The 23,527-nt window shown below is 49.3% G+C and overlaps 1 protein-coding gene across 1 annotated transcript; it reads left to right on the top strand.

The window, feature by feature from the left end:
• Positions 1 to 788: 788 nt before the first annotated feature.
• On the top strand, positions 789 to 23,520 carry PIP4K2B (phosphatidylinositol-5-phosphate 4-kinase type 2 beta). The gene is made up of 10 exons (XM_027094715.1): positions 789 to 1,041; positions 10,712 to 10,809; positions 13,870 to 13,966; positions 16,080 to 16,232; positions 17,121 to 17,267; positions 18,321 to 18,359; positions 18,898 to 19,011; positions 21,876 to 22,134; positions 22,601 to 22,704; positions 23,356 to 23,520. The coding sequence occupies exons 1-10, from the start codon at positions 883 to 885 to the stop codon at positions 23,434 to 23,436; spliced, it is 1,251 nt and encodes a 416-aa protein (XP_026950516.1). The 5' UTR covers positions 789 to 882; the 3' UTR covers positions 23,437 to 23,520.
• The last annotated feature ends 7 nt before the right edge of the window (positions 23,521 to 23,527 follow it).

Here is a 23,527-nt window from a genome sequence, read left to right as displayed (position 1 = left end):
AGTAAGATGATTATAATTCTCTACCGAAGGATAGGTGTCTTACGGTGCCGGCCTGTCCCTTAACTGGACCCTTTGGCGGGAGGAGGTCGGCAGCCAGTGGGTGGGAGCGGGACCCATTCATAAAACCCAGGGCTCCCGGCTGGCTCCTCTCATTGGCCCTGGGGGGAGGAGGCGTGTCCTGCGGGTGGAGCGGGCCCCGGGGCCCAGGGGAGTGGGAAGATCCACGCCTGGGTGCAGCGAGGGGCCGTTTCTTTCCTTTCCCGGCAGGACTTTACCCCTCGCTGTGGTCCTTCTCTCTCCCCCGGGGTGGGGATGGTACGTCCCACCCTCCTCGCATTCCCGCCCCTCCGCCCCTCCTCCCCTCCGGAGCAGTGGCGCCGCCGCCATCTTGGCACGTCAGGTTGAGGAAAGAGCCAAACGCTGAATTTTGGGGCCCCGAACAGGGAGACCCTCCCGCGGTAGACAGCGAGACCTACCCAGCCCTCCTCCCCTCCCCGCTCGGCCGCGGGGCTCTGAGGCGCGCGGAGGCCGGCTCAGTTCCTGTCAGGCCCGGGAAGGAGGAGCGGGCCTGGCGGCCGCTGCCTCCCCAAAACGGGCGATACCACCCAGCCGGGGAGGAAAGGGCCTGGTGACTGCGGGGCTGCTGCACCGCCCGGGGGCGGGGTGCGGAGCGGGCCTGCCGGCTCCCTGGGGCGGGGCGAGAAGGGCGGAGCGTGGGGCGGACGGAACCACCGGGGCGGGGTGGGGAGGTAACGGGACGGGCGCGACCATGGCGCGGTGAGGGAGCGGGGGTGGGGATCGGTCCGGGGGAGGCCTGGGACCGCTGGCTTGTGTGCCGTCTCGGACGCCCCCCCTTTCGCTGCCGCCGCCGCCGCCCCGGGCATGTCGTCCAACTGCACCAGCACCACGGCGGTGGCGGTGGCGCCGCTCAGCGCCAGCAAGACCAAGACCAAGAAGAAGCATTTCGTGTGCCAGAAAGTGAAGCTATTTCGGGCCAGCGAGCCGATCCTCAGCGTCCTGATGTGGGGGGTGAACCACACGGTAACCAGCTCCCCGGCGCGCGCCCCTCCGAGCGCGGCCCCGCGCGTGCTCACGCCCCCCGCAGTCCCGGGCCTTTGCCCGGCGGGCCCCGCCAGTGACGCCTGCAACCCCTTGGCAAGCCAGTTGCACGCCCACCCCACCCTTGCACGCCGTCCCGGCCGGGTGTGCCTCCCCGCGCGCCACGCGAGGCCTGGTGTCACCGTCGGTGGTATGCCGTCGCGTCGTTCCCTCCTCTCCAGTCCCTCAAGCTTCCTGCGTCTGGCTTCGAGCAGCTCCTGGAGCGCAGAGGGAAGGCCTGGGTGGGGTGGAATGGCTTTCATCCCTTCTTCCTCTCTTCTCGCCTCACCCCGTTTGTTGCATTTGTTTTCCCCCATGTTCCTTATAATCGGCTGCCTAGCTCACGGTCCAGTTGACAGGGCAGGTGGCACTGGCCTGCCTGAGTATTCCTCTATTTCTGGTCGTTTGGTTGGTGTGACTGCTCAGAGTTTCCCCATCCTCCAGACCTCCTGGCCACTGACTGGAAATCCTCCTTGGGTTTCCTTTTTTCCTTCTTGAACGAGATGTATCAACTGAAGAAGCACAGGCTTCCTTGGACCACAGACACTTTACCAGGGTTTTCCTGGGTTAGGGAGAAGGGAGAATGTAACCATTTGAGAGAAGGTGAGGCCTGCTTATGAGGACCACTCATAGTAGAAATGATGTGTCTTCCTGAATACTGTGGTGTTCTTGTCAAAGATGTTGACTTCTCAGTTACTGAGCTTTCTACTGTATGGTCATGAGGATGTGATAATGGACAGTGATTAAGGTGAGAGAGAGGTTTCCTGGATCCTTGGGGTGTTTTGAGATTGGCCAACAGCTCCTGTTAGGAAGTTGGAGCCCTGCACAGTGTTTGATCTGGAGGACTTCGTTTGTGTCCTGTTTGTTTGGGATCTTCTTTCTCTTCCAGCCACTTGCTCCTTGCGTTCTGACCATTTCATTGAGTCCCTACACTGGAAATGAGAAGAGGAAATAAGAGGACCTGAAATGCCAGCTTCACCAACTAAAAGTTTGGAATGAGAAAAATGAAGCTAATGGCTTGAGTTTCCCGTGAATATCAGTTCTTTAGGCTCCCTGACTTTTCTGAGCACTTGAAATTGCCCACAAGACCAAATGATGACAAAGGGGCGCAGGGCCAGCAGGACTTTTTGCTTTGCTTTTCTAGAAGAGCCTCTGGCTGGAGATTGAGGAACCATAGTCTGAGCCGGGGTTTTAGATCCTTACTGCTAATACAGAAGTGCACATGGGGGTCTTGGGCAGGTTACTGTTTTCAGTAACCCCACTGAGGTGGACATCCTGGCCAGGGTAGGGAGAACCGCTGGTTTAATGCCTAGACTTCTGGGAGCTGCTTTGATTCAGTAGTCCAGCAGCATTTGTTGCCACTGCTTCCTGCTGCCTCAGGGGTCATCTGACAACATTGCAAGGGAAACTGGGTCATCAAAATGTGAACCCTGTGTCCCTGCCTTGAAATCAATCCTTGATTTTGTTGTGCAGCTTGTTTCTCACTAGAAAGCATCCTGTCTGTATGGAGAATTGGTAGAGGTCTGAGAGTCAGGAATGTTACAGCTAGTCGTAAGGGACTTCGGGCCCCTTATTTTATACGTGAAGAAATGGAGGCCCTGGATGGAGGATTAGGTCGCCTGTGGTTACAACAAAAGACGCAGCTCGTTGTCCAGTACTGTGGGCTGTGTTGGCCAATGGTGGTGCTTGAATAGGAGGTCTCGTTTTCTTTGCCTCCTTTTCCTTGTCCTGCCTCTCATCCAAGTGCCAGGACAGATGGGAATTATGGTCTTGTTAGAGAACCTGAATGTTACGGTCAGGAGTGTGTGCCTGTGCCTGCCAGTTCCCAGGAGTGTATGTGGTGCTTGGTTTTCTGATAGGCAGGCAATGAGTCTCTGGCAGATGAAGAGGCATCTGTGATTCCTAGTCACCCTCTAGTTTTGCTAACTTTAAGAAAGTTTGTTTGAGAGCTAGCTGGGAAGGCATTGACTTTAAGCAAGACCCAAGCCTCTGGACATAATGAGCGAACACCTCAGGGGGAGATGCACTGGGCACCACTGCCCTGGACAGGCCGAGCTTTGGAGCTCAGTTAGTCAAAAGTTTTCTTGCTTTCGCTTAGCCTGCAATAAGGTCTAGGACTTCGTGGGTCCCCTTGGGAAATGGAGCATCTCCCCAGAAGACTATAAAATCTTGCAGTTCTCAAGGGGGTCAGGACCACATTGTTTTGGTGGATTGATGGCCTTTCTTGGAGGTCACCTTCCTTCAGAAGCCCATCGTTGCAACTTTTTGCAGTCTAAGTTTTCAGATACCACCTTTTCTTTGATTCTTTAGTTTCTCACCCATTTAAGCATTTAGGCTGTGACGGTCTATGGTTGATGGTATATGAGACATGAAGGATGGATATGTCTTTATCTGTAGTACAAGTCAGTTACATACTCTCATGAGGTGGTTGGTTTACTTCTGGGTGGAAAAAGAGGCCTTTGAACTCAGTGTTGTAACAGGAGCTCCTCTTGTGGACAAGAGATGCAGCCCCTGGACTTTGCAGAGGAAGACTGTGTAGGAAACAGGGAGAAAAAAATCAGAAGACTTTGGATCTGTCAGGGGAGAACTAATAGAGAGAGAAAACCAGAGTTTTAGTGAATGAAATACAGCCCAGAGGGTCTGGAGTTAGGGAAGAGGTGGCTTGGGAGAGGGGTGTGGAGACCGGAGGAGGCAGACCTGGCTTGATAACCTGTTGGCCATTTTAGGAACCGGGTATGTATGAAGCCTCATCCCAGTGATTAGAAGGAATAGGGGAAGTTGATGGTAACTATGTTTAACTATTTGGAAAGCTGCCTGACTGGTTCTTCAAAGTGACTGCACCATTTTACATTTCCACCCGCAGTGTGTGTGGGTTCCAATTTCTCCACATCCTGTCAACACTTGTTATTGTCTGTCTTTTTCATTATAGCCACCCTAGTGGATTTGAAATGGTATCTCATTGTGATTTTGATTTGCATTTCCCAGATAGCTAACAACGTTGAACATCTTTTCATGTGCTTATTGGCCAGTTGTATATTTTCACTGGAGACATATCTATTAAGATCCTTTGCCAATTACTTTTTGCCCATTTTTAAATTGGGCTATTTGTCTTTTTATTATTAACTTGTAAGAGTTCTTTATATATTGTAGATACAAGTCCCTTAGCAGATACATGATTTGCAAATATTTTATCCCATTCTTTGGGTTATCTTTTTTACTTTCTTTTTAAATTAATTAATTAATTCATTTTTGGCTGTGTTGGGTCTTTGTTGCTGTGCGTGGGCTTTCTCTAGTTGCAGCGAGCAGGAGCTACTCTTTGTTGCAGTGCATGGGCTTCTCATTGCAGTGGCTTCTCCTGCTGTGGAGCATGGGCTCTAGGCACGTGGGCTTCAGTAGTTGCAGTGTGCAGGCTCAGTAGCTGTGGCTCGCGGGCTCTAGAGCACAGGCTCAGTAGTTGTGGCGCACGGGCTTAGTTGCTCCGCGGCATGTGGGATCCTCCCGGACCAGGGCTTGAACCTGTGTTGCCTGCATTGGCAGGCAGATTCTTAACCACTGCGCCACCAGGGAAGCCCTTTTTTACTTTCTTGATGGTATCTTTTGAAGCTCAAGTTTTTAATTTTGATAAAGTCCAATTTATCTATTTTCCTCTGGTTGTTTGTACTTTTGGTGTCATATCAAAGAGGGTTTGCTTAACCCAAGATCGTGAAGATTTACTCCTATATTTTCTTCTAAGAAAAACTCAGCGTTTTCTAAGAAAAACTCTTTTAGTTTTAGCTCTTACATTTAGATCTGTAATCCATTTTGAGTTAATTTTTGTGAATGGTGTGAGGAACAGATTTATTCTTAAGTCTGCTCAGTTCTCTCCCACATTCTACCCCCATTCTGTCCACACATTTTCTTTGCCTAATGCAGACCCAGAACCTCCTTTCCCTGCCTTTTTCTCTTTTCCTGCTACTTTAAAAATCTTTAGTAAATAGGGGCTTCCCTGGCAGTCCAGTGGTTAAGACTCCGCGCTTCCAATGCAGGGGGCATGGGTTTGATCCCTGGGAGCTAAGATCCCATGTGCCGTGCAGCGTGGCCAAAAAAAAATCTTTAGTAAATATTCCTGCTCTAGTGAAGCCTTTGGATGAATTTGTCCTTCAGCACACCTTCCCACCTCACAGAGAACACTGGGGACTCAAACAGGAAAAGAAAAACCAAGGTGTAAAAAGGAGGAATAAACCCAGGGGTGGATTTGTTGGCACCTGTGGCTCTCTGTTCTTGCCCCTTTCCTTTCTGGAGTTTCACATCTCGCTTGGACCTCCTTGGTCTCGGGAATGTGTTCCCCAACACGTCATGTTTTCTGATGGTGGCAGGTAACAAATGATTGTCAGTGGTGGCCGGCCCATTGATGAGCCACCCACAGAACCCTGGGACATGTCAGGAAGCCTGCATGCCCAACGCGCGCCTCCTGGGTAGCAATCCCTATGAAGGTTGCAGAGGGAAGTGGAGGCTTCTGGAATCAGAAGTTCACCGGACTAGAACTAGTGACTGAATTCTCATGTCCAGTAGGATCAGCACAGGGTAAACCCTCTGCTTCTAAGTTGTTTCTCACTCAGCTTGTTTAGCCTCCTCATTATTTATGCTGATGGCTCATAGAGTTAATCTTGTGGATAATCCAAAAACCACTTACATGATGTGAGATACAACACATTTACCATCCTAATATGTTCTGTTTATCGTGCTACTCCAATGAGTTTGCATTCCGCAAGTGCACTTCTGCTGAAGGTGAAGGAGGTTGGCCGAGAAATGTGCTAGATAGTAAAGGAAAGGCACGTCTTCCCGAAACATTGCTTTAGTCACAACCTTTCATGCTTCAAAGCTTTTGGTCACTCTCCTTTATTCTCCTCTCCCTGGCATTTAAGACTCTACATTCTGGTCATAGCCTCAGTAGCTAACCTTAATCATCTTTCCCATCTTCCAGGCCATGAACCTTAGGCATGGTCACAGCGGCTTTGCTATCTCTTTTTCTTTTTATCCTAGTGTTAGCCATCTTTCAGTCCCCCTTTTCTAGCCATCCATCCCTCCAACCAACATTTATTGTATAACTAATTGTGCCAGCCATTCTGCTAGGGACATAAAAATGGGTAAGGTAGTCTCTTCCTTCTAGGGGCTCACAGTCTAGTGGAGAAATGAAACATGTAAGCAAACAATAACCCAGGCGAATGTGATATTTACGATATAAAGATGCACATGGGAATGAGTAACTAGTTCAACCTGGGGAAGACAGGGAAGCTTTCACAGAAGTGTTATTTAGTGAGATCTTGGCTGATTCTGTTAGCTTTATTCAAGCTTCTTCTAGTCTTGCTGCCATAGTCTACTACCTGAACTATTGTAATAGCCCCGTAAATGGTCTTGCTGCTTCTTACCTTTGCCCTGTCCAATCCTTACTTGATTTTGATTTCAGAATTACCTTCCTGTATCACCCATCTGATCATGTGAATTCCCAGACTTAAACCTGAGAGGACTTAAACCTGAGAGGACTTCCCATTGCCTGCAGAGTTAAGTCCAAATTTATCATATAGTGGACAAACTAAGTTCAAATTCAGGCTATGTCCCTTAGTATAGCTTTGGAGTAGTAATTTTTCTCTCTGAGATTCATTTTCCTTTTCTATAAAATGAGCATAACACTTTCCTTGCAGATTATTAGGACAGAGGAAAGGAATGGAAAACACTACCTTAGCCAGGGTAGCTGCCCATAAGAAGGATTGCACAGCACAGTGTAACAGAGCCCAGGTTTTGGCACCAGCAGACCTGGGAGCAAGTCCTGACTCTACACATACTGTCTGTGTGACCTTGAGCGAGGTGCCTTGAACCTTTTGCAAAAGGCAAAATCAGATTAATAATAATTAATGTGACCATTAAATATTAGAAATATAGAATAGGATATATATGTGAGATATATGATATATATAATAATATAAAGCACTGGCCACTTACAGACATTCCATAAATAGAAGCAGCTGTTATTTACTAATATTGATAATATGTGAGGCTGCTCACCTGTCTTTCCTGTACTGTCTCCCTCCACTACTTATTACCTCTGTCCTACCCTGCCACTCTCCCCCCGCCCGCCTACCTAAAACGGGCAGTATACTTTTATAGCTCTGAGGCTTGTTTCTGACTGTTCCCACAGCTGCGATTCCCTTCCTCGGGTTTTGTGTTTTGTTCCTTTTTTTTTTGGAGAACTACCCTCGTAGGCCTTTCTCACGGGTATTTCTCTATAGCTTCCTCTAGCCACCAGCTCTCCCATGCCCAGGCAGAATCAGTCATTTCTTAAGCTACTTTTCCGTCTACCTTTATTCATAACTCTATAGCACTCATCACGTTGTATTTGTTATTTGTTATCTGTCTTCCCAGGTAAACAGAGACCATATCTTTTCATTTTTGTATCCCCAGCTTCTGGCACATAGTAAGGCTACACTGAGTAGAAGTTAACTGAATAGAAGTTTGGCAGAGTCTGAGCCAGATCAGGAAAGACCTTAATTGCTAGGCTGAAGGAGTTAAAACTTTACCCTGAGGTTGGTGAGGAGCCGTGGAAGATTTTTAGGCAGGGTGTAACGTGATCTTGTTGTGGGTTCTTCCAGTGTCAAGTGCTCTTGGCAATACCAGGAGGGGCATTAGGTTCCGTTTCTAGCCTGAGGTGTAAGGGCTGGGAGTCTGACTCTGACCATATTAACCTCACCCTCCTCTGACATGGCTGTTCTGTTCACCGTCCCTGTGTTCTCACTTACTTAAATGCTCCTTGACTTCCAGATTTACTGTATCATAGGTTTGTGTCATCTCCCAGATAAAAGGATAAGCCTCCCACTTTTGTGTGCACAGTGCACACAACGCTTCCCTTGCTGCACACCCCCTTCTCCCTAACATAAAATGAAGCATGTAGTAGGTATTTCGGTAAGTGCTTGTTCAACTGAAATTGAATAGAACTCTCTGGGGATGTAAAATTTAGCACAACTAAAAAAAAGAAAAAATAGTACAGCTGATCCCTAGAGTGAATCATCTGCATGTGGCCCAGTGGAAATGAGGGTGCGTCTACGTAGTTCAGCTTATGGATTGTTCAGCAATATATTATCTGTTAGAAATTCCTATAGTCAAGAATAGAGATGAATTGAGAACTAAAAACTGACCAGCTTACAACTATTCAAACTATGCTGCACTTAGAATTACACAGAGAATTAACGAATGGAACATCCCTGAATAGCTCTTATTAGAATAATTCATCCTGGCTAAGGGGCAATTGACCCCTCGCAAGCAAGTGTTTTAGTCTTTCCTAGTTCTCCCAGTAACAAGCCCTGGCCATGGCATAGAGTCTGGATTTTAGACTAACCCAAATCAATCAGTAGCAGATACTAGAACCTTTTGGTATAAAACCATATTCTTTGAGCCAGTGATACGTTCTTTCTAGCATGGTGGAATAAGCTAGAAAAGGCAGAACTTAACTTTTTTAAACTCTCAGAGCCAGACTTAATATGCCAGGAAAAAGGAAGTGGGACAGCTACAATGAATTGTTTCTATTGGCAGAAAAATGATGCGAAATGGTTTCCTCTCTAGTCGCTCACTAAACAACCAGCTTGCCCTGTGAGCACCCCCTGGAATGGTAACTGGCAGAACTTTTTTTCTGTGGCTGTTGAGCCAGTGGTGGGCATCTCAGACCTGGATGCTGGGAATTTTAAGTGTACGATTTGAGGACTTTAGACAAAATGATGTACTCATGTAGTCATCATCCTAAACAACATATAGAACGTTTCTAATAGCCTAGAATTGCGCCTCTTACGTCCCTTTATAATCATCCACACCCCTCACAACCCAGGCAGCCTCTTACTGGATTTCTGTCACTATAGATTCTAGAATTTCATATAAATGGAATCATACACGCTGTACTTTTACGTTTATGCCAGTCAGTTATGCCAGCAGTTTATTGTCTCTGCCCCACTGCCAACTTACACTGCTACCCTACGGCCCCTCCCCATACACATACACTCCTATGCCTTCCTTCATTTCCCTGTGAGTAAATTGAGTTTTTCACCAGTTCTAGGAAGGTATGGTTTCCCCAGCCCAGTTACTACATTAACTTGAACTTCCTCCATCCTCTGACATTTCTAAATAAAAAAGGTTTGGAACATGAAAGGAGCAGCAAATTACATGGTATTTCCCCCCATTTATGCTCCTGGAGGAGTCCTAATGACTAGGTTATTCCCTCACTGCCACATGGGGCCTCATTGAGATAATAGGATTTGCAACGAAAGTATCCAGGAGACACAAGACTGTGCTCCCCTTGCCCCCTATCCATTAAGTTGGGACTAAGGTTTCCTCTCTAAATCCTGAATGCATTAGTGGCAACTGGGTTGAGGGTCAAATGTCAAATACTCTGCTGTGATGGGAGAGGACATCTGCGGCTAATTAGACCACTAATTGGCTAAACTGGGGATGGGGAAGGGCAGGAGCTGCCCTCTCAGCTCTGCACCAATGGGAAGCCAGTTCCCTGTGCAGCCTCCAGCTCCCTGAAGGGGGGATGAAGGACAATGAGAAGGTTTGTTTGCAGTGGGGGCAAGGCACCCTCCCGCATCTCCCCCAGTTCAGCACAAGAGAGGACATGGCTTTAGGGCCTGGCCCTGCTTTAATTAGGAGAGTAAGAACGAGCCAGTGGCCAGATGTCTACCTCTTCTGCTCACTTTAAATTTAATCCTTTACTTTGGAGATAAGAGTTACATACCCACATAAACCCATCCAGCTTTTTTCTTGCCCCAGGCTGATTTCTTGAGTGATCCCCAATTGTAATGAAGATGTTCAAAGCCCTCAATTAATACTCACATAGGTTGGGTGATATTTATTCATAGATCCATGTATTATTGCATTTGATAAATACATATATAGTACCTGCCATATGCAAATCGTGGTGCCAAGTACCATGTGTGGAGCCTCCAAGGTCAATTAGATGATCTTTGCTTACAAAGATCAGTGATAGGATCTTGCCTAGCTTATAGTCAAGCAGGCTTGTGAGGTTTGTAAGCATTAACTGCAACGTGAGGGAGGCTGTGAGATGGCCAAAGGATGGATACAAACAATGCTTCAGGAATCCCGAGATAGGAAAGAACATTTATGGTCTAGAGAATCATGGAAAGCTTCATAGGGGAGGTGCCTTTTGAGCTGGACCTTATCAGGTGGAGAGAATTTCAGTAGGTAGAGATGAAGTTGGGAACTTATTTGAAGAAAAGAACAGAAATAAAGACAAGGAGGGGGGCTTCCCTGGTGGCGCAGTGGTTGAGAGTCCGCCTGCCGATGCAGGGGACACGGGTTCATGCCCCGGTCTGGGAAAATCCCACATGCCACGGAGCGGCTGGGCCCGTGAGCCATGGCCGCTGAGCCTGCGCGTCCGGAGCCTGTGCTCCGCAGTGGGAGAGGCCACAACAGTGAGAGGCCCGAGTACCGCCAAAGAAAAAAAAAAAAAAAAAAGACAAGGAGGGAATCCATGGACATGTGTTTGGTGAGATGGTGGCATCCACGGTGTAGCATATTTTCTCTCTGAGGCAGGTGCCTTGGCTGAGAACCTCACTTTCCCCTTGCTTTGCAGATCAATGAGCTGAGCAATGTCCCTGTCCCTGTCATGCTAATGCCAGATGACTTCAAAGCATACAGCAAGATCAAGGTGGACAATCATCTCTTCAATAAGTAAGTTGCCTGCTGAGTGGGCTCAGGTTTTGTGGCAGTTCCTTCCCTCAAGGCAGAGAGCTTCCCAAACCTCACCGTGGTGAGGACAGGCAAGCACCTAGCAGGGTGTGCCAGCAACACCTGGCTCACAGAGCTGAAAAACTGGCTGGGAAAATGCATTCATTATGTGCCTCTCCCCCTTGTGCCGTCCTGTCATCTCAGTCCTTTATCAGCCTACCTCCAGTGTCCCTCAGGGCTTGTGGCTCAGCCCAGAGTGATTCATCTAGGGCCAGTTTAGTTAACAGTGAGCTGCTCGGGAGCTGAGGTATCTAGTACGAGGCTGACAGCAGTGGCCCTATCTTGATCTTAGTCTGAGGCAAGAAGCTGCCAGGCATGTTCCTGGCCCGAATGCAGCCAAGCCTCTTTCTTTCCAACTAGCGTGTGAACAACAGGCTGAGCGTGGTGCCCGGGGCGCTATCTAAAATCCTTCTTCCCATTTTGCTCATTGTGGCTTCTTGGATTAACACTGGTGTCTTTGTCTCGGACTTTGATGGCGCAACTGCCTCACCTGGCACAGTCTGGGGCTTGCTGTAAGCCCTTTAGAGGCCTTGCTTTTGCATCCTCCTGTGGGTCACCCAAGGAAATATTTGCAGCTCACACTCTCTTCCTTTCTGCATTTGAATCCTGGTTCCACTCTCCATTGTCTCGCTGTCTCCACCACCTCACCAGCTGGGCTCTGTCACCCCACCATTCCCAGACTGTTAGCCCAGAGGAGAAGCTTGATTTGAAAAAATCCATTAGTGGCCTCTCTCTGCCATAGTAAGTAATAACATCGTATTCTAGAAGCTGTCTGTCTTCATAGCTGCTACTTGCTAAGTGGCCACCTGTATAGAAGAAAAACTGTTTCTCCTCTACTCTCACATCACTACTCACTTCTAATACCAAATGTGTGTGTTTCCCACACATCAAGCAATTCTGTAGGACACGAACTAGGCGTCCTACAATTCAGTTCAGTTCTGACACTCTCGACCTGGAGTTAGCATCAGGTCTCACAGGTTAAGGGCTGAGTCCCACAGGACTGCCCCTCCACCCCGCTTCGGACCCCAGTCTCCAGTCCAGGTTGTCACCTGTGCTTCTGACCAATTTGCTGTAGCTCAGAGGTTCCCATGACCCTCCCCCTTGGGTTGGACTAATTTGCTTGAGTAGCTCACAGAACTCAGGAAGACAGTTTACGTACTAGATTACCGGTTTTTTATAAAAGGATACAACTCAGGAACAGCCAGATGGAAGAGAGGCATAGGGCAAGGTATGTGGGAAGGGGCAGGGAGCTTCCATGCCCTCTCCAGGCACACCATCTGCCCCAAACCTCCACGTGTTCACCAACCTGGAAGCTCTCGAACCCTGTCCTTTTGGATTTTTATGGGGACTTTTTTATGACAGCGTGATTGATTAAGTCGCTGGCCACTGGCGACTGATTCAGCCTCTAGCCCCTCTCCCCACTCCCTGGAAGTCAGGGATATGGGACTGAAAGTTCCAACCCTCTAGTCCTGGTTGGCTCCCCTGGCAAAGAGCACCCATCCTTAGAGGCTTAACAAAAGTCACCTCGTTAACATAAATTCAGGTGTGATTGAAGGGGGTTTGTTACAGATAACAAGACACCTTTATTACTCTTACCACTTAGGAAATTCCAAAGATTTTAGGAGCTCTGTGCCAGAAACAAGGACAAAGACTAAATATATATTTGTTATTATATCCAGTATCACACCACCTAAGGAAAGAGAGGCAGTGCTACCCTGTGAGGCAGGAAAGGGGATTGTTCTGTGCCAGAGGTCCGGGCTCAGGTGTGGCCATTATTGTACCAGGGTCCATGGTGTCCACCACATTGACATCTTGGCCTAAAGTGGACATCCAGTACCTTTATTTGTTTTTTCATCTTTCTTGATTCCTTTTGTCTTTTCAACAACTGTTTACATGCTAGTTATAAGACTGCAGTGCTGTTTACTAGAAGATCAGGCCCCTGCCTTCATGAGAGGCCACTGCTTTTTATTTCCTTGAAGTCTACCATCCTGGAGTAGTCAGAGGGACATATTTCTTTTTTTTTCCCCTCAGTTTTATTGAGATATAATTGACATACAGCACTGTAAGTTTAAGGTGTCCAGCATAATGATTTGACTTACATACATCATGAAATGATTGTCACAATAAGTTTAGTGAATAGCCATCCTCTCATATAGACACAGAATTAAAGAAATAGAAAAAAAATTGTTTTCCTTGTGATGAGAACAGAGGGCCATGTTTCTGAAAGGGAGTTCCCAAGCAGGTTGACTGTTGTCAAGATGGAGGATTTGGAGGAGGCATCCCTTCAAGGTGATCTCCTTCCTCCTGGGAGTCTGTGGATTGACTAAGGAGTGGGGAGGACGTAGACTGCTGCCAGCAGCCAGCAAATGAGGCTTCATGGAAAGATGGGATCCCAGTCAGTTGACTGAGGACCTCTTCAATCTAAAGCACCCTCTCCTTCCATCCCAGTGGAAGCCAAGGGCAGGACTTGCTGGGTGTAACCATCTTCAGGATGTATTGATAGGAGCATCTCCAGAGGAGGGGGGTCCTTTGATGAGAAAAGCCTTTCCCTTTAGCAGTCAGACTGACATTTACCTCACAGCAGCTCTTCACATGCGGCCACCTACCTGCAGCAAGTACAGCACTTGTGAAGTAGGGCCAACACTCAGTCTCACTTCTCTGCAGGTAAGGTTTTTTTTCCCTTTAATGTAAATTTTATTGAAAGATAGCATGTACTCAGAAAAAGTACACAAATCATAAGAATACAGCTAGATTAATTTTTACAAAGTATATACAAGGAATGTGAGGTTTTTAAACTTTTACATGCTCAGAATCACCTGGAGTGTGTGTTAAAAATGCAGATTTCTAGACTGACCTCGAGAATGCTGAGGGCTTAGCAGCCTACATTTTCAGTGCTGCAGATTGTTCCGATCCAGGTGACCTGTGGACCACACTTTGAGAAGTCCTGGTGTATGAGTTAGAGGAATAAGAAGTTCACAAGAACATGTCTCTGCTTTTCCCCAGAGAGAACCTCCCCAGCCGCTTTAAGTTTAAGGAGTACTGCCCCATGGTGTTCCGAAATCTCCGGGAGAGGTTTGGGATTGATGATCAGGATTACCAGGTATGGGGTGTCTTTGCAAAATCGTAGGGGTTAGGGAGTGGAGGGGGGTCAGGAAGCCACAGGACAAGTAGGGAACCGAACGTGTCTACTGTTCTTGTGCTGCGTCTTCCTGTCATGTCTCACTCCAGCCCAGGCAGTCTTTCTCCAGTGTTGGTGGGCTCTTGGAGGAGTGAGGGCCTTAGAAGTGCTTCTCATGATGCCTCACAGGCTCAGGCTCCTCTCCCTGGGAGGGAGCACAGTGGGAGGGAGAGGGGTCTACGGAAGCTGCTTCATTTTAGTCTGACATTCCCAGTCTAGGCTGAAGAACCCTTCTCCTTCGTAGTTTGACTTAAAAGAGAGAATTATTGCCAGCGGGAGATGAGGCCTCTTAAAGCTGATAAGACAGATTATAAAAGGAAGACTTCAAGGGTAGTGTAACTTCTTGCCAGGTATGAGTGCCACCTCCTAAACTCCCCTGTCCTAACGTTGGGAGGGGGGCTAGGCATGGCAGGGCAGCTGCCCCCTTCGGGGGGTGATCATGTCACAGAGGCCTTTGGCCTATTGGGAGGAATCAGTCCCAATATCAGGGACATTCTAGTCTGACTCATTGTCTGGGGCTTCTGTTACTTCTCCACCCAGCACCTTCCTTGGACTTCCTCCCCTGGCAGACAGCCTGGTGGTGAAGGTGGGAGAATTTTCCACTTCACTTGTGCAGCAGTGAGAAATACAGCTGATTTTCAGTTGTCTGTTGGGGGAAAAAAGGAGAGTACAGCCTAGTGAAATCTAAAATGCATGCTCACATCTTGTAAGATGCTGTCATTCCTCCCATCCCGCTCCTAGGAAGTCTTTCACAGAGTAGATCATGAGAAGCAGGGTCTCCTTCTCCTCTGTCCTCCATCCAGGGGGCCTCCTGAAGAGGAGGGTGAGGGAACGTGAGAGGAGGAAGAGATGCCAGAGACTTGCACAGTCAGGACCAGCCGTGTCCAGGAGGTGCTGGGAGGGCCTCCAGCCCCTCCTATTGGGACCAGACCCTGAACTAAGTCATGCCCTGATTGGAGCATGAGGTTTTTGGAAAACTTCTTGCCATTATTGGCAAGGTTGCTCGGGTATCTTCCTTCCATGGTGGCTCTTTCCCTTCCCCTTGGCCATCTAGCCACATCCTGTATTTTTTCTCTAATAGACTTTTGGGCAAATAATGGTGCTCAAGACTGAAATAGGGGCAGGGAAGATGGTGTTCAGGGAGGGGACTCTCTGCTCTTAGACTACCAGTGACTTAAAGAGACAGGAAATGCTGCCTGGAAATGAGGCAGGGGTAGAATTATGCTTGTCAACCCTCTGTCTTGTGACCTCCCGAAGGTCTTTTCCCAGCATCTGCTCGGTGAACACATCTCTTTGGTTGACTCACACCTTCCCCTACTCCCTCCCCGCTTAAGGCTTCTCCTGCCTTCTGATCCTAATGGGAATGGGCCTCCGAGAAGGAGCAGGGACAGAGCTAGAAAAGCTCCCCGGATCTGCCTCGTAGCTCTGCAAAGACAAACAGGAGTCTGAGGTCAGGGGAGAGGTGTTGGGCAGAGTGGTGAGGACCAGCTTCCTGCTTTGGGAAAGGTTTTCCAGCATGAGGGTACATACAGGAGATAAAGATGACTGTGTCCACTCCTTCTTTATGCTTGACTTCTTGAATATTTCCTAAGCTTTGTCTTCGTCACCCCCAAGAGACTGGGACAATCATCTCATGTTGCGGGTGAGGAAACTCAAGAGTAGAGAAGTTCCGTGGCTCACCCAAGGTCCTATTACACGTGAGCATCAGGATTAGAGCCGAGGCCCCTAACATCTGAGGCCGAGTTTTAGTTTTTAGAGCAAGTTCTCTAGGATCAGAATGAAAAGAAATATTTCAGTCAGTCCTCTTCCCATCCCAGTCAAGGATTAGGAGCAGGTGGTAAGGAACAACCCTTGTCTCTCTTATGGAAGACTTTTTGGGAAAGATGTGAATTTCCCATGAGAAATGGGGTGGGTAAGGTCCCATCTGTCTCAGTGTTGTTGGCCTTAGAGCAGTCTCACCCGTAAGAGAAGACTCAGAATACAAGTCAGAATCTTCATTCCCCTCCCAAGACCAGCTTTTGTCTTGGTCCATCAGAATTCAGTGACGCGCAGCGCCCCCATCAACAGCGACAGCCAGGGCCGGTGCGGCACACGTTTTCTCACCACCTATGACCGGCGCTTTGTGATCAAGACTGTGTCAAGTGAGGATGTGGCTGAGATGCACAACATCTTAAAGAAATACCACCAGGTATGGTGAGTCAAGAGCCTCAACAGCAGAGGATGGGTTGGTGGAAGAGGGAGAGGAGCCCCCGGTAGAGCTTCTTGGGGAGGGCTTGGTCCTCTTTGGTAATGGCAGGTACCTCCTGATAACCAAGCACTTGCCCTCCCCCAGGGCCGTGTTTCTGTGAGGTGAAATGCCTACTTGAGAAAAAGAGAAAAGAAATGAAGGCACGTTATGGATGCAGGCCCAGTTGAACAGCTGTGTCTCGTCAGAGTTGGAAAGTTTTCACACTCTGGCACCTGCCTCATTTCTTCTAAAAGAGGTCCTGTCGGCTCAGCAGGGCTGCTGCTTTTCCCGCTCCCATTCTCCTCTCATCTGGAACTTGCCCATGAGAAAGGCAGGGAGTGCCTGTCCGAAGCCTGCCTGGGTCTTCAGGGAAAGCTGGCTTCTCTCTGGCCACCTGAGAGGTGGTGAAAGGGACTTCTGGTGTTTCGGGAGTTACAGCAGAAAACCCTGGGGCCTGGCATGGGCGAGAGCTTTGGGTACGAAGCCATTCAGTTTTCCCAGGCGACCCCATCACAGCCCTGCCTCTGCATCCTCTCTCTGCCCTTTGGCTTTCCCATTTCAGGCTGGCAGAGAAGATGCAAGTCCTAGATCAGTGATTTTCCTGCAGAATCCCAATCGGATGAAACCAAAGGGGCTCTGCACTGCCTGCTCAGCCTCTCCCTCTGCCTTGCCGGTTAGGGGTGGTGGCGGCTGTTACCTGTTGTAAGTCTGAGGAACCCCCATGACTTCACAGAATCCAGTTTGGAAACCACTGGTCTAGAGGCTAGAATCCCAGGGAGCATGTTAGCCCAGGAAGAGCCCCGTCCATCCTGGCACCTTCACCTGTTCCTTCCCTGCCTTCCTTTCTAGTTCATAGTGGAGTGTCACGGCAATACCCTTCTGCCACAGTTCCTGGGCATGTACCGCCTGACTGTGGACGGCGTAGAAACCTACATGGTGGTCACCAGGAATGTGTTCAGCCATCGGCTCACTGTACACCGCAAGTATGACCTCAAGGTAAGGGGCCCTGTGTTTCCCAGCTCTGTGGCCTCCCTCTCCCTGAGGCTTGGAGGGGCCACGACTCCAACTTCCACATAATGGGAAAGCCGGAGTGTATGTTTTCGCATGGGCAAGTGGCTCTGGAGTTGATGTGCCTAATTCTTAGGAGCCAAAGGCTGTCTCAAGTCCAGGTGACAGTGACAAGAGGTTATTGAAGCCCCCAATGTACCATATTTATGTAACAATTGATGTTTTTCCACCCCTGTCAGGGGGATGTGCACACAGAGGGCAGCAGTACGGGGACAGGCTGTGCAGACGCAGGCACCCTGGCAGCTGTCCAAGCCCCATGGACTGACAGCACAAGCACATTTCTAGACACGGACAGAAACACACGTGTGCCTGTGAACCACAGCACTCCGTTGTTCTTGAACCTGGCTTCCTGACTCCTGTCTCCTCACACCACTCTCCCTCTCTCTGCTGCGGCTGCACTGGTTTCCTTTCCGTTCCTGCAGTGCCCGTGCTCTCCACCTCCCCAGATCTCACATAGGCTGCCTGTGATCTTTTCTCTCCCTGCCCTTTTCTCCACCTCCACCTTCCCCCACCTAATTACGTCCTACTTAACCTTCCGAGCTCGGCTCAAAATCAGTTCTTCTAGGAAGCAGGCTTTGGCCACCGCCCCTCCCCAGTCTGGACCCTGCCCCTGTACTACATGCTCTCAGAGTCCTGCCTTCTCCCCTGTACCACTGAGCACCATTGGAATTAATGGATTAATGAATCGTGTAACTCCTGCTTACTGTCTGTCTCCCCTGTTAGAAGGAGAGTTCCTTAAGGGCAGCGACTGAGTCTCTCCATTCAGCCCGATATTCTGAGCATGTGTCTGGTATATAGTCAGAGCTCTGTAAGCGGTCTGTGACAGAGGAAGTGAACAAGTTGCTGCCTCCTGGCCCCTCTAGGAGTCTAACCAGCCTACTTGAGTTCACCTGCTGCCTCTCCCTAAAGACCGGTGCATGTTTTTTCGATCAACGGAATTTGCCTCAGCTGGACTCCTCCTGATGGCTCTTATCCTTTCAGGGTTCTACTGTTGCCAGAGAAGCGAGTGACAAGGAGAAGGTATGCTGGGGCCTGTGCTGATCACTTGTGGAATGGGTCGCTGGGAATCAAAAACACCTTCTGTTGGCCATCCTGTCCCTTCCTCTGCTGCCGCCCCAGCCTAGTTCCCAGACATGCGGTCTGTTGATGTGAAATGCTGTGTCACTGAGCTTGTGTCTGTCCTCATCCTTGGCCTAGGCCTTGGTCTCCAGCCTTTTCCGTTGCCCTTGCTGGGTTCTTCGTAGTCCTGGAGGGCTAGCAGTTTCCATCTCAGGCCAGCCTGAATCCGTGGGTGGCTGGCTGCTTGAGCTCTGAGGTAGTCTCGGGGCTCAGCAGGAAGTCCTTTGGTCAGTCCTCATTGTCTGACTCGTGCTACATATTTGCCATCCCTGCCTGCCCGAAGCTGGGACTGTAGACCCCTGGACTGAGCTGTTGATTTGGCAGCTTGGCCACCTTTGTGCTGAGGATCCTTTCCTTTCCTGTACCATTGCCCCCAGCAGAGGACTCCTTGGGGTGAACAAATCAGGCCACCAGCCTAACACTGCTATTGCTCTCTCAGGCCAAGGACTTGCCAACCTTCAAAGACAATGACTTCCTCAATGAAGGGCAGAAGTTGCACGTGGGAGAAGAGAGTAAAAAGAACTTCCTGGAAAAACTGAAACGGGATGTAGAGGTATATATTTACCCTCGTTTTTACTTTGGTTAAACAGGACCTCCTCTTGTCCCCAGAGCAGAAACCTCTTTAATCTTAAGAAAAATTGAATTCACCACTTCCCAGGAGTGTAGACAAGAGGAAGGGTGGTGATTTGAGCCATGTAGGTAGTTATTTGCATCTAAAGCTAGTGCAAATGTACATTCCATTTGGGGGGACACAATTTGTGCCAGTAGAACGTGTGTAACTCGGTTTGGAGTGCTTTCCCTCATCTCTTCCCTAGTCTGTTCCAACCCCTCTTCAAGCTTCCTTTCTGGTGGTGTCCCCGTAGTGGAGGGGGCATCCAGCTGTCAGAGTGACAGGAAACCAGCTGTTAAGATCTGCCAACCGTGCCTTTCTCTGGCTCTGATTCTCCACTTACCTAGCAGCATTCTGGTTGGAACAGGACTTCCTGTGGAGAAGTTCCTTTGGGGAGGACAGGTGGTAAATAATGAATGTGATATCTGATAATTCAGTGTCTCCTATTTTTTTTTTTTTAATATTTATTTGGCTGTGCCAGGTCTTAGTTGCGGCACGCGGAGCTTCATTGCTGCGTACGGGATCTTTAGTTGCGGCATGTGGGATCTAGTTCCTTGACCGGGGATAGAAACCGGGTCCCCTGCATTGGGAGCACAGAGTCTTAGCCACTGGACTGCCAGGGAAGTCCCAGTGTCTCCTATTTTAATCAGTTGGGAGCCTGTTCATTAAAACCAAATTCTATAAACTTCAGCAAATGTTTTATTTTTTTTATTGTGGTAAAATATGCATAACATAAAATTTACTATCTTAACCATTTTGAAGTTGAGTGGCATTAAGTACATTGACATGGTTGTGCAAGCATCCCCACCATCCATCTCCAGAACTTTTTCATCTTCTCAAACGAGAACTCTGTACCCAAGAAACACTAATTCCCCATTCCCCCTTCTCCCTTGCCCCTGGCAACCACCATTCTACTTTGTGTCTCTGTGAAATTGACGGCTCTAGGAATCTCATATAAGTAGATCATACAGTGTTTGTCCTTTGTGTCTGGCTTATTTTCACTTACCGTAATGTCTTCAAGGATCATCCATGTTGTGCTATGTGTCAGAATGTCCTTCCTTTTTGAGGCTGAGTAATATTCCATTGTATGAATATACTACATTTTGTTTACCTGTTCATCCATTGATGGACACTTGGTCACTAGTTAAGGTTAACTAATTAATCTAGTTTCTAGTCTCCAGAGAAACAGAATAGGGTGTAGAGAGATAGGTAGATGTTTATTGTAAGGAATTGGCTCACATAATTATGGAGGTTGACACGTCCCAAGATCTGCAGTTGACCAGCTAGAGACCCAGGAGACCTGATGGTGTAGCTTTAGTCCAGAGGCCAGCAGGCTTGAGACCCAGGAAGAACTGATGTTTCAGTCTGCATCTGAAGGCAGGAAAAAACTGATGTCCCAGCTCAGAGGCAGTTAGGCAGGAGGAGTTCCCTTTTACTCACAGGAGAGTCAGCCTTTTCGTTCTTCTCAGCCCTTCGACTGATTGGACGAGGCCCACCTACTTTAGGGAGAGCTGTCTGCTTTACTCAATTTACCAATTCAAATGTTAAGCTCATCCATAAACACCCTCACAGACATATCCAGAATAATATTCGACCCAATTTCTGGGCACCCAGTAGCCCAGTCAAGTTGACACATAAAATCAACCCTCACACTTGGATTGCTTCATTGTGAATAATGCTCCTGCGAACATGGGTTTAACAGACTTATTTTTGTTAGTAAGCTTTACCTTAACCACCCCCTACTACGTTTGTGCTTTTATTCTGACATTTGGTTTGTCCAGAGTCTTTCTCCTCCTTTTCCTCCTTTTCTCCCTACTCTGCCTTCAAGAAGAATTTAAGGCAGTTAACACAATTCATTTGTTTTCACTTGCATCTTACTTTATAAATGTTTGCAGATGGACGGGAGGGGGTGCGGCTCACAGAGTCTCTCTTTTCTGGGACACTGGTCCCTTCTCCTTCGGCCTTCAGAGGGCATTGTCCAGAGGTGCTTGCAATGGTGCCCCTCACCTTTCTTTCCTGAGGAGATTCTGCTGATCTCCTACCACTGGGGCTTCTTATGCTTTTAGTTGTCTTCTGGGCCTGTGCATAGAGCCCCTCTGGTCCTATTATGATTCTCCGTCTAGTCAGTCAGACAGTTTCCTGCAGTGCTGCAGGTTCATTTGTGACCATGGCAGGATGCCTGGCACATGGCTGATGGTGGCTGCTGGCTAGTTCACAGAGGACTTGGACCAGTGGCTGTGGTGTCACATTAGTTAAACTGGAATGCCAGTTGGCCATTTCCATCCTGTATCATTCCCACGCTCTTTGTTCTTCTCCAAGTCATTGAGTCCTGGCTCAGGAGACTTAGATACCATCCTGCTCCCAGCACTTGTTATATGGATGAGAAATGCGCAGTGCAGCGTTCCATTATTTCTTTCCTCCACCTCACCTCACCTCACCTCTTGATCCCAGACAGAATCGGCTCTTCCCTCTTCCTGCAGTGCTCCTTCTACTTTTACTCCCACAGCCTCTGCCTGCCTGACTGCTCTTCATTCATTGGGTCAGGCTCAACTCCTTTCCTCAGGGAGGCCCTCTCCCCTCTGCCGTCGACTCCCACAGCTCCTCGCCCTTGTGGAGTGACTGTCTTCTCCATTAGATAGTGAGCTCATTGAGGGCAGAGGCTCTGATGTCTTATTCTCTGCTGTATTTCAGAATGGGAGAATTAAGTTGAAAGGAATGCCTTTTCTCTCCTTTCCAGATGCCACTTTGCCTCTCCAGATGTCCCTTGTAACCTCTTCCTTCCCTCTCTCCTCCCCCCACACCCCTAGTTCCTGGCCCAGCTGAAGATCATGGACTACAGCCTGCTGGTGGGCATCCACGATGTGGACCGGGCAGAGCAGGAGGAGATGGAGGTGGAGGAGCGGGCGGAGGATGAGGAGTGTGAGCACGACGGGGCGGGGGGCAGCCTGCTCTGCTCCTACGGCACACCTCCGGACAGCCCTGGCAACCTCCTCAGCTTTCCCCGGTTCTTTGGTCCTGGGGAATTTGATCCCTCTGTTGATGTCTATGCCATGAAAAGCCATGAAAGTAAGTAGGAACCTCTGCCTGCCTGCCCTGCCCCCAGCCCTCATCCTACCCGCCCTCCCCCTCTTCAGTGGGCCTCCATCTTAGTAACTGCTGACTTTGGCCCCTTTCTGCCTCCATCCTGGGTCACCAGCAGTAACGCTGTCTTCTGGGGCGCTGGGGTCCTTCTCTGTCAGGCCTTCCTTCACCTCTTTGCTTGTCCTGGATAGCTGAGGCCTGGTTTGGCTCTGGTTCATGGGATGGACAAAGCCTCCTAAACGGTGTCACGTCAACCCCACGGGGTGGCTGTGAAGATCACATAAGATAAGAGCTATGAAAGCTTCTAAGAAGAACTCCATGGGTCATTCCTTTCCTCACATTCAAAGTGATAGGGATGAATCTGGGTGTCGTATCTGGAGGGTTATGGACCCAGCTGCTTTCTGCTCTTCTCCCTGCTCTTCCTCCTTTCCTGCTTCCCCTCCCGCTTCAGGTGCCCCCAAGAAGGAGGTTTACTTCATGGCCATCATCGATATCCTCACGCCGTACGATGCTAAGAAGAAAGCTGCACATGCTGCCAAAACAGTGAAACACGGGGTGAGTCCTTCGTGTCTCCATCCGGGCCCGGGGGTGGGGCCTCAGACCCCCGGGGTGAGTCCTTCGTGTCTCCATCCGGGCCTGGGGGTGGGGCCTCAGACCCCCAGGGAGGCCTCCTGCTCGAAGGGGATGCTCTCGTGGCCCCTTCTCCCAGGACAGGGACCAGGAAGAGCAGCCCGCCTGGTTGCCTTGTGTTCTTTCTCCGCCATCTACGTCCCATCCCCTCCCTGCAGCTGGCTGATATGCCCAACTTGCTTTGTTCTCTGGCTCCTTCCCCCAGGGCTGCTGGGCATGTCATGCATCTTGTTGACCGCCAGTAATAGCCTTGTTTACATGCCCACACTGCTCGCCAGAGGCCTGTTTCCGCATGGGCTTCAAGCTACTGTTCTCTAAACAGGGGCCCCCCAGAGCTCTGGGGCCCCTCTGCCGTCTCCCCATTGTCTTGTTCCTGCTTCAGTGGGAGCAGCCCTGGGATTGTGAATCAGAGGAGCGGGGCCAGGGCACTTCTGAGACATGGGAACCATTTCTCAAAGTGGCCTGCCCAGTTGGGGGCGGGGGGCAGTATTCAACTCTAACGTGGAGCCAGAGGCTCCTGAATACCCAGGCCCCTCCTAGGTACAGCCTCCTGATTAGGGCCTCTGTGTATTACAGGCGGGAGCGGAGATCTCAACTGTGAACCCTGAGCAGTACTCCAAACGCTTCAACGAGTTCATGTCCAACATCCTGACGTAGTTACCCTCTACCTTCAGCCAGAGCCAGAGTGCTGGATGTGGGGTCGGGGATTGGAAGAGGGAGAGGGTGTTATTTGGGCTGGATGGGAGGG

This window comes from Aethalodelphis obliquidens, unplaced genomic scaffold (assembly GCF_003676395.1).
Source record: "Aethalodelphis obliquidens isolate GAN/ISIS:26980383/991018 unplaced genomic scaffold, ASM367639v1 scaffold89, whole genome shotgun sequence".
Taxonomy (NCBI): domain Eukaryota; kingdom Metazoa; phylum Chordata; class Mammalia; order Artiodactyla; family Delphinidae; genus Aethalodelphis; species Aethalodelphis obliquidens.
Note: the sequence above shows the minus strand (reverse complement) of the source record. Positions and strands in the feature narration are given on the sequence as shown.

What these genes read in the sequence shown, in the direction of transcription:
- PIP4K2B (XM_027094715.1), top strand. Translation starts at nt 883, where the DNA reads ATGTCGTCCAACTGCACCAGCACCACGGCGGTGGCGGTGGCGCCGCTC. An exon ending in GACAATCATCTCTTCAATAA is followed by an intron (nt 10,810 to 13,869) that starts GTAAGTTGCCTG and finishes GCTTTTCCCCAG; the next exon opens with AGAGAACCTCCCCAGCCGCT. An exon ending in TTGATGATCAGGATTACCAG is followed by an intron (nt 13,967 to 16,079) that starts GTATGGGGTGTC and finishes TTGGTCCATCAG; the next exon opens with AATTCAGTGACGCGCAGCGC.